Consider the following 16913-nt stretch of genomic DNA (forward strand, 5'->3'; position numbering starts at 1 on the left):
GGGCAATCCATTCCTCCATGCGTTGGATGTGTACGTGTTGTAATACGTCCCCCCAGCGCATCACATACTAGCTCGATCGGATTTAAATTGGGGGAATAGGCAGACCAATCCATTCACCTAAAGAACTAAACTCCGTCCGAACAGGCCTTCCAAAGCCCAACGGCACCGACCGGCCGCCGTGTCATCCTCTCAGCCCAGGGGCGTCACTGGGTGCTAATACTGATGGGCAGATTGTCAGCACACCGCTCTCTCTGCCATTGTCAATTTTCGTGACCAGAGCCACTGCTTCTCAATCAAGTAGCTCCTCAGTTTGCCTCAGAAGGGCTGAGTGCACACCGCTTGCCAACAGCGCTCGGCAGACCGGATGGTCAGCCATCCAAGTGCTAGCGCAGTCGGAGAGTGCTTAACTTCGCTGATCTGACGGAAACCGGTGTTACCACTGCGGCAAGGCCGTAATCTATTTACCTGCGCTGTTCGATTCGTCCACGCGTTGTCATCTATGAAGTCAGAGACGAATGAACCTTTTAAAATACGGACATGGAGAAAGAGCACAGTGTCACAATAACATTGACTAGTGAGTGTAACGGGACCGTTATCAACGATTTGGAGGTCATTATGCCCATGCAACAGTATGCCTTCCCACACCATAGCACCTGGACTACCAAAATGATCATGTTCGACAATGTTCCATGGTGCGTTATGTGTTCCTGCGTCTCTCCATATGAGGGAACGTCCAGCGCTGTATTATAGAACATGGTCATTTTGATGGCCCGAGTGTTTCGGAGTAGGAAGGCATAATGTTGCATGGACGTGTTGACCTCCAAATCTTTGTACACGTTAGAATCACCGTCCAACGTCATTGTGACACTGTACGCCTTGCCCAAGTACACCTTTTTTGAAGTACATTCTGTTCTGGTGTCATCTATATGAGTGATATAAGGCGGCCACGTCGGGCAGCGCAAGTAGAGAAGCTCTTGGAACGAAAGAATATTCCGCGGAATGGAAGGTTACTCTCGTAATTACGTTTTACGCGCTAGTGTGTTGTGTGGTACGTAAACAGTTCAGGCAACATATTGTTGGTCCCAGGCAAAGGATGTCTCCGACGTGGTCAAATATTCGCAGTCCAGTGTTTTCGCAACGCCCTGTGGCTGTAATCTCATACATAGCGAATCATATTCGTGTACCTACTTTGCTGTCTTAATTCTTATTACTAAAAATAAAATAAAATTTACGGCGTTGTGAAGAAAATGCACTTCGTAGAGTTAAAACAAGAACAGCATAAAAATTTCAGCTAAGAACACATATTAAATTTCAGTCTTCTGATATAATGCAGATTACGGTGTGATGAAAGAAAACATCCCATGATGTATTTTTTTGCAGCTGTGATTATTTCCTACCCTACCTCCGTCGGATTTGGGCCGCCACGACCCATCATCTTCAAAGCGGATCACCCCTTCCTGTTCCTCATACTGGACCAGCAGACGAAAACTGTGCTGTTCGCGGGACGATACTCGGAGCCCCCGTCCACATCCTGATGTGAACACATTGCCAAGCGTAAAGCGAGCAGCACGTTGGATATTTGCACCGTATCACACCCATTTGAAGAAAACTGTTTTATAAAACGCTCGCTCTTTACTGTATGAATTTGTTTTGAAAGACAGGCCTATCCTCAAAATAAATATAAATTACGAGTAATTTTGTGTTTTTTTTTTTCCACATTAAAGTTACTTTCATTCAAAATCATGGTAAAATTGTTTTCATTGTAACACTTGTCCCACTTATGGTGGAATCCTCAGTTTCATGATCTGACACATATCGTAGCTTTCCGGCCGTATGATCTTCATGCCACCATAGCCAGCCGATAAACTAATCCAGGAGCAAGTCGAGCGTCAATCTGTCTGTAAAGCGTGAAAGATGTTTTCTGCATAGAATTGTGCTGTATCACAAGTACGGTGCGGTAAGTTTGGTCCAATACATAAATGACGTAGTAAATGATGCGATTAGCGGTCGAAATGGTAGAGTAAGAAACATAAATGAATGTGCGAGAAAGAAACCGGGAGCCGCCGACTTCTCATTTTGTGTTTGCTTTTTGGTGTGCACATAATCAGAACAGCATGTCGTTCAGTCTTAGTCCGTTGTCTATTTTATATCTTTGCAAAGTATAAATTGGCAAAGACCTGAAATACAGAACAGTCTTGATAGCACAATGCTTTATCAAGCGTTACGCGTTTCAAAATCTCATCATCAGACTGAAACTGTGGGGGGTGTACAAGAAAATCAACGATAGCAAATGCTTACATAAATATGAATGTAAGTATTCCAGTATACAGAAGTTTCATTTAGTATCATACTTACGTTAAACTCAAACTTCAGTGCAAAAATGACTAGAATACAAATCTCATCTCATGTATGTTTATTTGACAGCGCCTTTGTCTATTCGAATAGAACCAGTGCCAAACTGAATGTGACGATTAAGCTGTCAAAGACGTAACGAAGGACAGGGGGTGGCGTTATCATTAACCATAGAGAGCAAGTCAAAGATGTACTTAACAAATTCTCATGCACTGCGACTAAGTATATGTCAGAACATTGTGAGCAACTTGGCGAAAATGTATTTATGCTACTTTTATCGAAGAGAAGCTCATATACTAACAGCATGAAATGTGCATCGTTAGGTAACACCGTCAATGACGTTACAGAGACAGTCTCCAGGCACTAATCAGAACAGAAGAGAATTGCAACCAATAACTGGTGTGGTACAATATAAACGCAAAATCGATATAGGTAATACATAAGTTATAAGCTGTGAGGGAAAAATTTTACAGCCATCGCCAAATAAAATTCTTCAGAAGTATCACGAAATGTGGTCATACTACAATAGACGAACATGTAATAAATCACATAACAGAATAATTTAGATGAGCCCAGATTAGTGGCAACAACTTGAAATGAAAAGAATTATTATGCAGTAAAAAGGGGGATTTTTTTGGTTGTTTACATTAGTGTTATATTGTGTAAGTGTCCAGCTGTTACAAGTTTACAACCATCACCAAAAAATGTTACATGCGTATGACCAACTGCAAACATTACACTCGTCGAACAAACAATAGATGACATACAATATAACCATTTAGGTAAGTCTAGAGGAGTAGAGCTATTTATTAAAAAAAAAGAAAAAAAAAACACTCGTTGAACTCGATACGAGAGGTTAAATTTACTTTGACCATAATGTGCAACGCATGGCGAGGGAGCATGAGCGAGTTGTGATAAATTTGTAGAGTAAGTCAAATGAATAGCATGAAGAATTATTACTGTCAAAACGCGAAGTATCGATGCCCTACGCATCGTCTGTAACTAAAGGAGCTGCACAGCGAGGCAGGTAGAACGTGGTGGCTGCCTGGGAGAACAGTGGCTCCATCTCTTTAAGGCGAGTGAATCTATAGAGGAAGGTTGGCAAGACAGCATTATCAGACGGTCCATGAAAATGGTGGCACTATCTAACAGGTTGGAATACAGTAACGTATATTCGGCTATAATGGCCAGTAAGTAAGTACGATAGTAACTGAAATTTCTGTATGCTGGAATACATAGACGCATACTTATGTACATATTTGCTGTTGTTAATTTTCTTGTGGACCTCACTCCACAGCTACAGTCCGATGATGAGATTTAGAAACGCTTTCATAATAAAGAACTGTGCGATCAATACCTTTCTATGTTTCAGAGTTGTGCCAAATCTGAATAGTCGCCTACCTCTGCCATGGATGTACACATATCAAACAAAGTTTTGCATCACCTCGGTTCCGAGAGTTCCGAAACCGGAAAAAGTGGAATAGAAATCAACATGAGCATCACTTCCGCCCTTTTTATTGCTGATGAAAACCAAACACTGCATGTTGTCCCATCATACAGCGAGACCTTCAGAAGTGGTGGTCCACTCTGCTGTATACACTGGTGCCCCTAACACCTAGTAGCAAGTTCTCATGCATTGATGCATGCCTGTATTCGTCGTGGTATACTATACACAAGTTCATCAAGGCAGTGATGGTCCAGATTGTCCCACTCCTCAACGGCGATTCGGCGTAGATCCCTCAGAGTGGTTGGTGGGTGACGTCCGCCATAAACAGTCCTTTTGAATCCATCCGGTCATGTTCGATAGGGTTCATGTGTGGAGAACATGCTGTCGACTGTAGTCGTGCGATGTCGTTATCCTGAAGGTAGTCATTCACGAGATGTGCACAATGGGGGCGCGAATTGTCGTCCATGAAGACGTATGCCTCGCCAATATGCTGCCGATATGGTTGCACTATCTGTCAGAGGATGACACCCATTACAACGCCTTCCGTGACCACTAGCGGTGTACTTCGGCCCCACATAACGCCACCCCAAAAAAGCAGGGAATCTCCACCTTGCTGGAATCGCTGGACAGTGTGTCTAGGGCGTTCATCCTGACCGGGTCACCTCCAAACAAGTCTCCGACGATTGTCTGGTTGACGGCATATGCTACACTCATCAGTGCAAAGAACGTGATGTCAATCCTGAGCGGTCCATTCGACATGTTGTTGGGCCCATCTGTACCGCGCTGTATAGTGACGTGGGTGCAAAGATGGATCTCGCCATGTACGTCGGGAGTGAAGTTGCGCATCATGCAGCCTATTGCGCACAGTTTGAAACGCAATACGACGTGCTGTGGCTGCACGAAAAGCAGGAAAAGGTTTTGGCTACGTTTAAACTTGCAGTGAAGCTCTCTTTGCTTTCGCAGTAATTTCCTAACTTTGTTGTTGAACCACGGTGGGTTTTTCCAGTCCCTCACAGTTTTACTCGGCACGTACCTATCTAAAACGCATTTTATGATTGCCTTGAACTTTTTCCATAAACACTCAACATTGTCAGTGACGGAACAGAAATTTTCGTTTTGATCTGTTAGGTAGTCTGGAATCTGCCCCCTATTACTCTTGCTAAACAGATAAACCTTCCTCCCTTTTTTTATATTCCTATTTACTTCCATATTCAGGGACGCTGCAACGGCCTTATGAACACTGATTCCCTGTTCTGCGCTTACAGAGTCGAAAAGTTCGGGTCTGTTTCTTATCAGTAGGTCCAAGATGTTGTCTCCACGAGTCGGTTCTCTGTTTAATTGCTCGAGATAATTTTCGGATAGTGCACTCAGTGTAATGTCACACGATGCTCTGTCCCTACCACCCGTCCTAAACATCTGAGTGTCCCAGTCTATATCTGGTAAATTGAAATCTCCACCTAAGACTATAACATGCTGAGGAAATGTATGTGAAATGTATTCCAGATTTTCTCTCAGTTGTTCTGCCACTAATGCTGCTGAGTCGGGAGGTCGGTAAAAGGAGCCAATTATTAACCTAGCTCGGTTGTTGAGTATAACCTCCACCCGTAATAATTCACAAGAACTATCCACTTCTACTTCACTACAGGATAAACTACTACTAAAAGCGACAAACACGCCACCACCGGCTGCATGCAATTTATCCTTTCTAAACACCGTCTGTGCCTTTGTAAAAATTTCGGCAGAATTTATCTCTAGCTTCAACCAGCTTTCCACACCTATAACGATTTCAGCTTCGGTGCTTTCTATCAGCGCTTGAAGTTCTGGTACTTTACCAACGCAGCTTCGACAGTTTACAATTACAATACCGATTGCTGCTTGGTCCCCGCATGTCCTGACTTTGCCCCGCCCCCTTTGAGGCTGTTGCCCTTTCTGTACTTGCCCAAGGCCATCTAACCTAAAAAACCGCCCAGTCCACGCCACACAACCCCTGCTACCCGTGTAGCCGCCTGCTGTGTGTAGTGGACTCCTGACCTATCCAGCGGAACCCGAAGCCCCACAACCTTATGGCGCAAGTCGAGGAATCTGCAGCCCACACAGTCGCAGAACCATCTCAGCCTCTGATTCAGACCCTCCACTCGGCTCTGTACCAAAGGTCAGCAGTCAGTCCTGTCGACGATGCTGCAGATGGTGAGCTCTGCTTTCATCCCGCTAGCGATACTGGCAATCTTCACCAAATCAGATAGCTGCCGGAAGCCAGAGAGGATTTTCTCCGATCCATAGCGACACACATCATAGGTGCCGACATGAGCGAGCACCTGCAGATGGGTGCACCCTGTGCCCCTCATGGCATCCGGAAGGATCCTTTCCACATCTGGAATGACTCCCCCCGGTATGCACACGGAGTGCACATTGGTTTTCTTCTCCTCTCTTGCTGCCATATCCCTAAGGGGCCCCATTACGCGCCTGACGTTGGAGCTCCCAACTACCAGTAAGCCCACCCTCTTCAACCGCCCGGATCTTGCAGACTGAGGGGCAACCTCTGGAACAGGACAAGCTACCATGTTTGGCCGAAGATCAGTATTAGCCGGAGACAGAGCCTGAAACCGATTCGTCAGACAAACTGGAGAGGCCTTCCGTTCGGCCCTCCGGAGTGTCTTTCACCCCTGCCACACCTCGAGACGACCTCCCACTCTACCACAGGTGAGGGGTCAGCCTCAATGTGGGCAGTAGCCCGGGTAGCCACAGTCGTAGTCTGGTCGGGGGATGCGTGGGACGAGCTGGCCGTCCCCGACAAACCCCCATCCGGATCCCCACAGTGATGCCCATTGGCAACAACCTCAAGCTGTGTGACCGAAGCCAACACTGCCTGAAGCTGGGAGCGAAGGGATGCCAACTCAGCCCACATCCGAACACAGCAGTCGCAGTCCCTATCCATGCTAAATACTGTTGTGCAAAGAACTTCTGAACTAATCTACAGAGAGCACAAACAATTCGACACAAAATTTAAACGGTTATTAAAATACAAGATTGCCTAGTAACTGCAGTAATGCTGCTACTTGCACACTGCTGACACACTGCTCGGTGGAAGAAGGAGACTACGCAATTTTACACTATTCAGGTACTAAAACGCGATGCTACAACTCTCAAATACTGTAATACCCCCGAAATTTGTGAATTAAACGATGCAAGTACCCAAAAACACTCAAAGAAATTAAGAATTAAACTATGTAACAAATAAGTGAGCTAAGAGTACATGACTTACTGCTGGCAGCTGCTTATCCAGCGGCGGCAGGGAGTACACTCTGTAACAGATCTGAGGATGGCAGTTTGCCGGAACCGGTAATAAAGTGTAAGAAAACTGTGTGATCAAGACGGACTTGTCAAAATAAAAGTCAATTTCGTCAAAAAAAGGTAGAATAAAAAAACGCAAAACAAAAACATATCAAAAATCGCTTCAATTCTTCGTCTATCTTATATAAAACATGTTTCTGCTATTCATTAACAACGTTCAAGCTTATCAGTAACAACAAAGTTAGGAAACTACTGCGAACCCAAAGAGAGCTTCACAGCAAGTTTAAACGCAGCCAAAACCTCTCAGATAAACAGAAGCTAAACGATGTCAAAGTTAGCGTAAGGAGGGCTATGCGTGAAGCGTTCAGTGAATTCGAAAGTGAAATTCTATGTACCGACTTGACAGAAAATCCTAGGAAATTCTGGTCATACGTTAAATCAGTAAGTGGATCGAAACAGCATATCCAGACACTCTGGGATGATGATGGCATTGAAACAGAGGATGACACGCGTAAAGCTGAAATACTAAACACCTTTTTCCAAAGCTGTTTCACAGAGGAGGACCGCACTGCAGTTCCTTCTCTAAATCATCGCGCAAACGAAAAAATGGCTGATATCGAAATAAGTGTCCAAGGAATAGAAAATCCACTGAAATCACTAAACAGAGGAAAGTCCACTGGACCTGACGGGATACCAGTTCGATTTCACACAGAGTACGCGAAAGAACTTGCCCCCCTTCTAACAGCCGTGTACCGCAAGTCTCTAGAGAAACGGAGGGTTCCAAATGATTGGAAAAGAGCACAGGTAGTTCCCGTTTTCAAGAAGGGTCGTCGAGCAGATGCGCAAAACTATAGGCCCATATCTCTGACATCGATCTGTTGTAGAATCTTAGAACATGTTTTTTGCTCGCGTATCATGTTATTTCTGAAAACCCAGAATCTACTCTGTAGGAATCAATATGGATTCCGGAAAAAGCGATCGTGTGAGACCCAACTCGCTTTATTTGTTCATGAGACCCAGAAAATATTAGATACAGGCTCCCAGGTAGATGCCATTTTTCTTCACTTCCGGAAGGCGTTTGATACAGTTCCGCACTGACGCCTGATAAACAAAGTAAGAGCCTACGGAATATCAGACCAGCTGTGTGGCTGGATTGAAGAGTTTTTAACAAACAGAACACAGCATGTTGTTCTCAATGGAGAGACGTCTACAGACGTTAAAGTAACCTCTGGCGTGCCACAGGGGAGTGTTATTGGACCTTTGCTTTTCACAATATATATAAATGACCTAGTAGATAGTGTCGGAAGTTCCATCCGGGTTTTCGCGGATGATGCTGTAGTATACAGAGAAGTTGCAGCAGTAGAAAATTGCAGTGAAATGCAGGAAGATCTGCAGCGGATAGGCACTTGGTGCAGGGAGTGGCAACTGACCCTTAACATCGACAAATGTAATGTATTGCGAATACATAGAAAGAAGGATACTTTATTGTATGATTATATGATAGCCGAACAAACACTGGTAGCAGTTACTTCTGTAAAATATCTGGGAGTATGGGTACGGAACGATTTGAAGTGGAAGGAGCATATAAAATTAATTATTGGTAAGGCGGGTACCAGGTTGAGATTCATTGGGAGAGTCCTTAGAAAATGTAGTCCATCAAGAAAGGAGGTGGCTTACAAAACACTCGTTGGACCTATACTTGAGTATTGCTCATCAGTGTGGCATCCGTACGAGGTTGGGTTGACAGAGGCGATAGAGATGATCCAAAGAAGAGCGGCGCGTTTCGTCACAGGGTTATTTGGTAAGCGTGATAGCATTATGGAGAAGTTTAGCAAACTCAAGTGGCACACTCTGCAAGAGAGGCGCTCTGCATCACGGCGTAGCTTGCTGTCCAGGTTTCGAGAGGGTGCGTTTCTGGATGAGGTATCGAATATATTGCTTCCCCCTACTTATACCTCCGGAGGTGATCACGAATGTAAAATTAGAGATATTCAAGGGCGCACGGAGGCTTTCCGGCAGTCATTCTTCCCGCGAACCATACGCGACTGGAACAGGAGAGGGAGATAATGACAGTGGCACGTAAAGTGCCCTCCGCCACACACCGTTGGGTGGCTTGCGGAGTATAAATGTAGATGTAGATGTAGATTATTCGACATGGTGGCGTTGCTGTCAGGGTTCCTCCGAGCCATAATCGTAGGTAACGGTCATCCACTGCAGTAGTAGCACTTGGGCGGCCTGAGCGAGGCATGTCATCGATAGTTCCAGTCTCTCCACCATGCCCGAACAACATCGCTTTGGTTCACTCCGAGATACCTGGATACTTCCCTTGTTGAGAGCCCTTCCTGGCACAAAGTAACAATGCGGACGCGATCGAACCGCGGTATTGGCAGTCTAGGCATGGATGAACTACAGACAACACGAGCCTGGTACCTCCTTCCTGGTGGAATGACTGGAAGTGATCGGCTGTCCGACTCCCTCGTCTAACAGGCGCTGCTTATGCATGGTTGAGTGGGTATAGTGACATCTCTGAACAGTCAGATGGACTGTGTCTGTGATACAGTATCCGCAATCAACGTCTATCTTCAGGAGGTCTGGGAAGCGGGGTGATGTATAACATTATCTGACGTCTGTATTTCTCCAGCAAGTAATGGATAATATACATTACAATTGAAGAGCGCCGGAACAAAACCCGATATATCCACTTTTGCTGTATTCGCTTGTATGAGGTGTAGGGGGGAGATACAGGAGTAGTAAAACATGCTGCCACAAAATAATTTTCAGCACATCGCGACATCAAGTGTCTTATGGTGTGTTTCTTCTTTTTATAGCTTGTGGAGCCATTTAGAGATCACTATTTGTTACTTTCTGTATTAAGAGCAAATGGGGATTTATCGGTTTTGTTCCGGCGCTCCTCAATTTATAAGTAAGAAAAATTACTTGATCAAGTATCGTCAGCGCTTTTATGTAACCAGCAATTACTTTACAACTGTAGTTTACTTGCACAAACATCAGAAGTTTTAGGTTATTATTGTAATTCTGTAATCAATGGAACGTTCTTCAACACTATCAAAGACAAAAGTTTGCCGTTGTTACTGATAAGCTTGAAAGTTGTTTATGAGTAGCAGAAACATGTTTTATATAAGATAGACGAAGAGTTGAAGCGATTTTTGATATGTTTTTGTTTTGGGTTTTCCTATTCTACCTTTTTCTGACGAAATTGCCTTTCATTTTCACAAGTCCAACTTGATCAACAGTTTTCTTACACTTTATTACCGGTTCCGGCAAACTGCCATCCTCAGATCTATTACAGAGATAAGTATTGTGTAAGCGACAGGTTCAATAAGTTAACGCTAAATCTAACAAATCTTAGTGATAGGTAAAATATAAAATTATAAACTGTCTATAGCCACGTATAGCTGCCATACATACTGTTGTGGGTTGGCAGGAGAGCCAACATCGGTATGAGAGGAAGCCAAAAGGCACATGTTTTAGCTCACGCAGGCTGGCGTGAGGTCTGGAACAGGACAAGGAAATTAGACTGTAGCTGGTGGAATACTTAACTTTAATCCATAAATGGTGAACGTCGCTCTTGACGGTACATGTTTTACAGCATCAATAGTAACTGGTAATGGCGCCTTGCTAGGTCGTAGCAAATGACGTAGCTGAAGGCTATGGTAACTATCGTCTCGGCAAATGAGAGCGTATTTTGTCAGTGAACCATCGCTAGCAAAGTCGGTCGTACCACTGGGGCGAGTGCTAGGAAGTCTCTCTAGACCTGCCGTGTGGCGGCGCTCGGTCTGCAATCACTGATAGTGGCGACACGCGGGACCGACGTATACTAACGGACCGCGGCCGATTTAAAGGCTACCACCTAGCAAGTGTGGTGTCTGGCGGTGACACCACATTCCTCCCCAGCAAATCGGCGCACGGTTGTGGCATAAGGCTTCCGCCCGCCGTGGGGAGGACCCCATGTTGACGTATGCGATGAAGTGGGGAGCCTAACAACAGGCGAGGCTGTGTCACCCGCACCCTGCCATTAGGACCGCGGGGAGCTAGGAAACGCCTGAAAACCTGCTCCAGGGTGCACGCCAACATGCGGTGTATGCGCCCGCAGAGAGACAGGAGGGGCTGAAGGGTCGACCTCTATCGGGCCGGGGCACCCGACGGGCGAAGACGACATATGGTCCAGAGCGGGAAGAGTTCCATGTCGGAGGACAACTGGTCACGGGAAGCGAACGGTGGCGCGTGACCCAGGGAGGCGCCCGGCGGTTGCAGCGACGCGTCCACTGCGGGCGTCGCCGGCGGGAGAACAGGCGGCGGCGGCGGCGGCGGCGGCGGCGGCGGCGGCGGCGCGTCGCCATGGGGCAAAATGGAAGGCAGCGTCGGTAACACCTGGGGCTGAGGCGAGATGGCGCCCATTAGATGGGTCCCCAGGGCGCTAACCGGACGGCACCATCGCTGAAAGCAGACGGGGAGCGGTAGATCCCGTGCGACGACAGAGGCGCAGCTGATTGAGATGCAGACGCACCTCACCAGAGGCCCCCAAAACCAGATACATAGCGCGGCCGAGGCAACGAAGAATGCGCCCTTCGAGCCAACGCCGTGAACCTGGATAGTGACGGTAGCAGACAACGTCGCCTGGGGCAAAAGCAGGTGTCTGCCGCTGCACAGGAACCTGATGCGGCGGATGTAGCAAAGACATCAAGGTTCGATGAGGGCGACCGTGAAGCAACTCAGCCAGCGAGCGACCATCTCGGGGCTGAGAGCGATACGAGGACAAAAAGAGCAATAACGCGTCCTCCCGAGAATTTCAAAATCTGTGACTTGAAAGTCCTGACCAGACGTTCAGCGGCACCATTTGACTGTGGCGAAAACGGCGCGGATGTCAGATGTTGAATACCATTGGCCTTGCAGAATGACTGAAATTCTGCGGACATGAATTGTGGGCCATTGTCGGAAACAATAGTCTGTGGAAGACCTTCAGTGCAAAAGATAGCAGATAACGCTTGGATGGTGGCAGATGACGTCGTGGAAGACATCCGGACAACAAAAGGAAAATTACTGAATGAATCTACCACAACCAACCATCGAGCATTCTAGAATGGACCAGCAAAATCGATGTGTAAGCGTTGCCAAGGGGAAGTGCTTTTGGCCATGCAAAGAATTTCCGCGGTGGTGCTGATTGTTGTTCGGCACACACCATGCAAGAAGAGCACATATTCGTAATCACGGCATCGATTCCGAACCAAGTACAGTGCTGACGAGCAAGTTGTTTCGTTCTCACTATACCCCAATGTCCTTGGTGGAGAAGCTGTAAGACAGAGGACTGTAACGAACATGGGACCACGACCCTGGACTGATCATTATCAGAACGCAACAGCAAAACACCACGTCGTACAAAAAGTCTCTCCTGGTGAGCAAAAAATCGGCGAACCAACGGATCCCCGATCTGTGACTTTGACAATGGCCATTGCGTAGCAACAAAACGCAGAACGGTAGCAAGGACAGGGTCGGCAGCTGTGGCTGTAGCTACACGACGAAAATCAATCGGAAACGATTCGACCACGTCATCGGTTTCCGAATCAATGAACATGCAAGCAAGTTCGGAGGAATCAAATGCTCTATCCTCAGCAACAGGCAAACGGGACAACGCATCAGCGTTTCTGTGCTGAGCAGTGGACCGATACAAGATATCGTAGCGGTACTGCGAGAGGAAAATAGACCAGCGAATGAACTTCTGTGCTGTACATGGAGGTACAGGCTTGGTGGGATGAAAAATCGATGTCAAGGTTTGTGGTCGGTGATGATGCTAAAGTGACGACCATACAAGAAATCATGAAACTTTGTAACACCAAAGACGAGAGCCAATGCTTCTTTCTCGATCTGTGAATACTTTCTTTGCGCAGACGAGAGCAATTTGGACGCAAAGGCAATAGGGCGATCGTGCGAACCATCTTTGTGTGCAAGCACAGCACCGATCCCGAAATCCGATGCATCCACCATCAACAAAAGGGGCTTCCGGGGATCGAATGGCGTAAGGCAAGTATTGGAAATCAACGCCGATTTCAACTGGCGAAAGGCGCGTTCGCATTCCGTCGTCCAGACGAACGGAACACCTTTACGGCGTAAGCGATGAAGCGGAGCTGAAATGGAAGAGGCGTGTGGTATATAACGGTGATAATAATTTTTCCCAGCACACCCTGTAGCTGCTTCAAATTCTGCGGCGAAGGCAAGTCTTGTATGGCACGGAGGTGCTCAGGACTGGGATGTATGCCTTGGGCATTGAGTACATGTCCCAGGTAGGGCAAGTCACGAGCAAAAAACACACATTTGTCCTTCCGCAAGCGAAGACCATTTTGTCGCAAGGCCTGAAATAATGTTCTTCTTCCGTCTTTCCGGAGATCACAATATCGTCCAGATAGTTTGCTGCAGTAGGGACCGACGCACAAACAGTTTGTAGATATTGCTGAAACAATGCAGGGGCACCCGAATGGCAGTCGTTTGAATCGATACAAACCAAGATGCGTGTTAACCACCAAAATGCGCTGGGATTCTTCATCCACCAGTATTTGCAAGTACTCATCTGCGAGGTCTAACTTCGAAGAATATTGACCCGGGCACAGTTTGTCAAAAAGATCTTCCAGGCGGGGTAAAGGAAAAGTTGCAATCACTAGTTGTGGATTCACTTTTACCTTGAAGTTCACACAAAGTCTCAATTTTCCGGAAGGTTTTGGCAAAATTACTAAGGGTGATACCCAGAGAGAAGCCTGCACACATTCAATTACACCTTGTTACTCCAAATCATGTAATGTTTTTGCGACCTCATCACGCAATGCGTCGGGAACATTGCGCGCTCTGAAAAGTTTCGCTTGCGCGTTTACTTTCAGTTCCAAATGTGCTTTATAGTTCTTAGCGCAACCAAGGCCCGGTCCAAAAATGTCTGCAAATTCGGCACATAGACAAGAAACACCGTCTGAAGGCACAGTCTGGTTCACTGATAGGACCTGATTGACTATAGACAAGTTAAACAACTGAAATAAATCGAAATCAAACACGTTGACTGCAGAAGAAGAACGAAGGACGTACAGTGACACAAGTTTTGTTTGTCCCTTGTATGTTGCAAGAAGGCTGCACTGTCCTAACACAGGGATATGCTGACCGGAATAGCTAGTTAGCTTAACATTTGTGGCACACAACGGAGGTGTGCCCAGCTGTTTGTACGTGGCTTGATTGATCAATGAAACTGCAGCCCTGGTATCGAGCTGGAATGGTATCACTTTGCCGTTAATGTCCAAGTCCACAAAAAGTTTATTGTCCTGCTGATGACAAGAGCGACTGTCTCGTGCAACGTGAACTGACACTGGTACAAAATCACTTGCGACTTGACGGGAGTTCCGGCGACGTCGACGCACACTATTTGTGGGACGAACACAGTCACTGTTAGAGAGAGTGGCACTGGGCGGAGTGGCATGAACTACATGAATTTCCATAGGCGAAGTGTTGCGAGCCTTAGTATCCTTGGTTCGATTCCGATTCCGGCGCGAAGCAAAGGGCCTGGAATGGTTTTGAGCTTCTGATCAGAGCTTTTTCTGTCAAACACTTTGAACATGTCCTTTTTTATTACAGTAAAAGCAAATAGCTTGGCGTGACAGGCAATTCTCACGTGAATGTCTAGTAGCACACCGCGGGCATGATTTTAGCACTGCATTTGCTTGCCGGCGCGGTACACGTGGCTGAGAGCCTGGTGGCAATGGTGCGGCCGGGTGCGAGGACTGTTTACTGTTCCGTGCAGCTCGCCCGGCAGGCCGGTTAACCTGACACACGGGTGGCGAAGTTTCAAATGATTCCTGAGCAAAGTCAAGTGTGTCCAGCTGATCCAATATGTCCATCACTTGTTGAAGGGAGGGATTGACTAGTTTCAAAATCTGTTCCCGTATACGAACAGCAGAAACGTTCTGTGCAATTACATCACGTACCATAGTATCTGAATAAGGGAGTCCACATTGACACTCAAAAGCACAATCCCTAGTAAGGCCTTGCAAGGTTGCAACCCACTCCTGATTAGTCTGACCTGCTGTACGTTTTGTACGAAAGAAGGTATACCGTTTGGCAACTACATTGACTGATTCTTTGAAATATGCATCTAAGGCAGACAAAATTTCGTCGTAGGACAGAGTAGCTACGTTATGTCGGGGAAATAATTTGACTTGTGGGTTGGCAGGAGAGCCAACACCGGTATGAGAGGAAGCCGAAAGGCACACGTTTTAGCTCACGCAGGCTGGCGTGAGGTCTGGAACAGGACAAGGAAATTAGACTGTAGCTGGTGGAATACTTAACTTCAATCCATAAATGGTGAATGTCGCTCTTGACGGTACATGTTTTACAGCATCAATAGTAACTGGTAATGGCGCCTTGCTAGGTCGTAGCAAATGACGTAGCTGAAGGCTATGGTAACTATCGTCTCGGCAAATGAGAGCGTATTTTGTCAGTGAACCATCGCTAGCAAAGTCGGTCGTACCACTGGGGCGAGTGCTAGGAAGTCTCTCTAGACCTGCCGTGTGGCTGCGCTCGGTCTGCAATCACTGATAGTGACGACACGCGGGACCGACGTATACTAATGGACCGCGGCCGATTTAAAGGCTACCACCTAGCAAGTGTGGTGTCTGGCGGTGACACCACACATACGATTAAAATATCTGATGTAAATCATCGTCAAGTTACACGTGAGTACATGGTACGTGCTGGTAATACTCAGACTGCGTCTGGTATTTATACAAGAGACTAATGCCAGCAGAGGGCGCTTTATCTAGAGCGCATATTGAACTAGTGTCTCCAATGTGATGGTTAAATTGCGGTATGCATTAGTTAACAATTTATTTTTAAATTACTTCCCATAGCAAAACATTATTCTCATTTTCTGTTTTGGATGTTGTTGCCGACAGTTGAATGTTCTTGCCAACTGTCGAATGTGCGTTTGTGATCTCTCTTGCATTCCTGTGTGTGTGTGTGTGTGTGTGTATGCGTGACTTCCACATTTCTTTTAGTATCCGTACATATTATAAAAGTGAATGTACAGTATATGTGAATTTATCTACATAAGTGTGTAAGTTACACATGGCCTCCTAAACCACTGGCCCGATTCCATCCAAACTTGGTACACCTGTCACATTGGAAAGAATCACTGTGGGGGTAAAAGCCACATACCTATCAAATGGGTGGGAGTGAAAAGGCAGTGCAGATCACGACGCACGAATACCAGTCATTTATTTATTCAGTATTTGGGAACGAGAGCAATAAGTAATTTGCAAGAAACTATACACATAAATTCGAACTTTTACGAAACTGTTTCTCGCTGACAACCCCCATAAAAAGATGCTAGAAAAAAATGTTTATGGCTTACTACGTTATCGCTCTTCATGCATTAAAACTGCCACATGAGGGATGACGCTTTAATTTATTACATCTTCAGTACTAACTGTATTCGCGACATATTTTGCGCCACTGAAAGTATTAGCAAAATTATATCATTGTACAACAATTAGCTCGGGAGGTGTGACGTCAAATAATGAGAAGCGAGAAAAACTGCATCGTCATGCATGATGTTGTAATTTATTACTTCTTTAGTACTAACTCTATTCTTAACACATTTCGTAGACAGTGTCATTGATGTACCTAGAAAATATACCGGCGTACGATACGTACTCGTAATTCAGGGGATATGAGGTAATAACACTGAGAAGTGAGAAAAATTGTCGCCTCATGTATGACGATTTAATTAACTGCTTCTTTTCTACTAGTTCCATTCACAACACATCTCTCAGAC

General features: G+C 46.0%; 1 protein-coding gene across 7 annotated transcripts in view; it reads left to right on the forward strand.

Annotated features, from left to right (window-relative positions):
• Window positions 1-16913, forward strand: part of LOC126235747 (leukocyte elastase inhibitor-like) — a 196262-nt gene that overhangs the window by 112651 nt on the left and 66698 nt on the right. Inside the window, exon 9 of one of the 7 annotated variants that reach the window (XR_007544805.1) lies at window positions 1611-1695. The exons of 5 other annotated variants lie outside the window; for them this stretch is intronic. Coding sequence is in view for 1 of the 2 variants with exons in the window: in XM_049944535.1 (XP_049800492.1) it covers window positions 1381-1535 (155 nt within the window). In the remaining variant the exon portion in view is untranslated. Of the gene's footprint in view, window positions 1-1380; window positions 1696-16913 lie in introns of those variants that run through there. One more of the 7 variants, XM_049944535.1, reaches the window with a different exon arrangement.

This window comes from Schistocerca nitens, chromosome 2, assembly GCF_023898315.1.
Source record: "Schistocerca nitens isolate TAMUIC-IGC-003100 chromosome 2, iqSchNite1.1, whole genome shotgun sequence".
In the NCBI taxonomy this organism is placed as follows: domain Eukaryota; kingdom Metazoa; phylum Arthropoda; class Insecta; order Orthoptera; family Acrididae; genus Schistocerca; species Schistocerca nitens.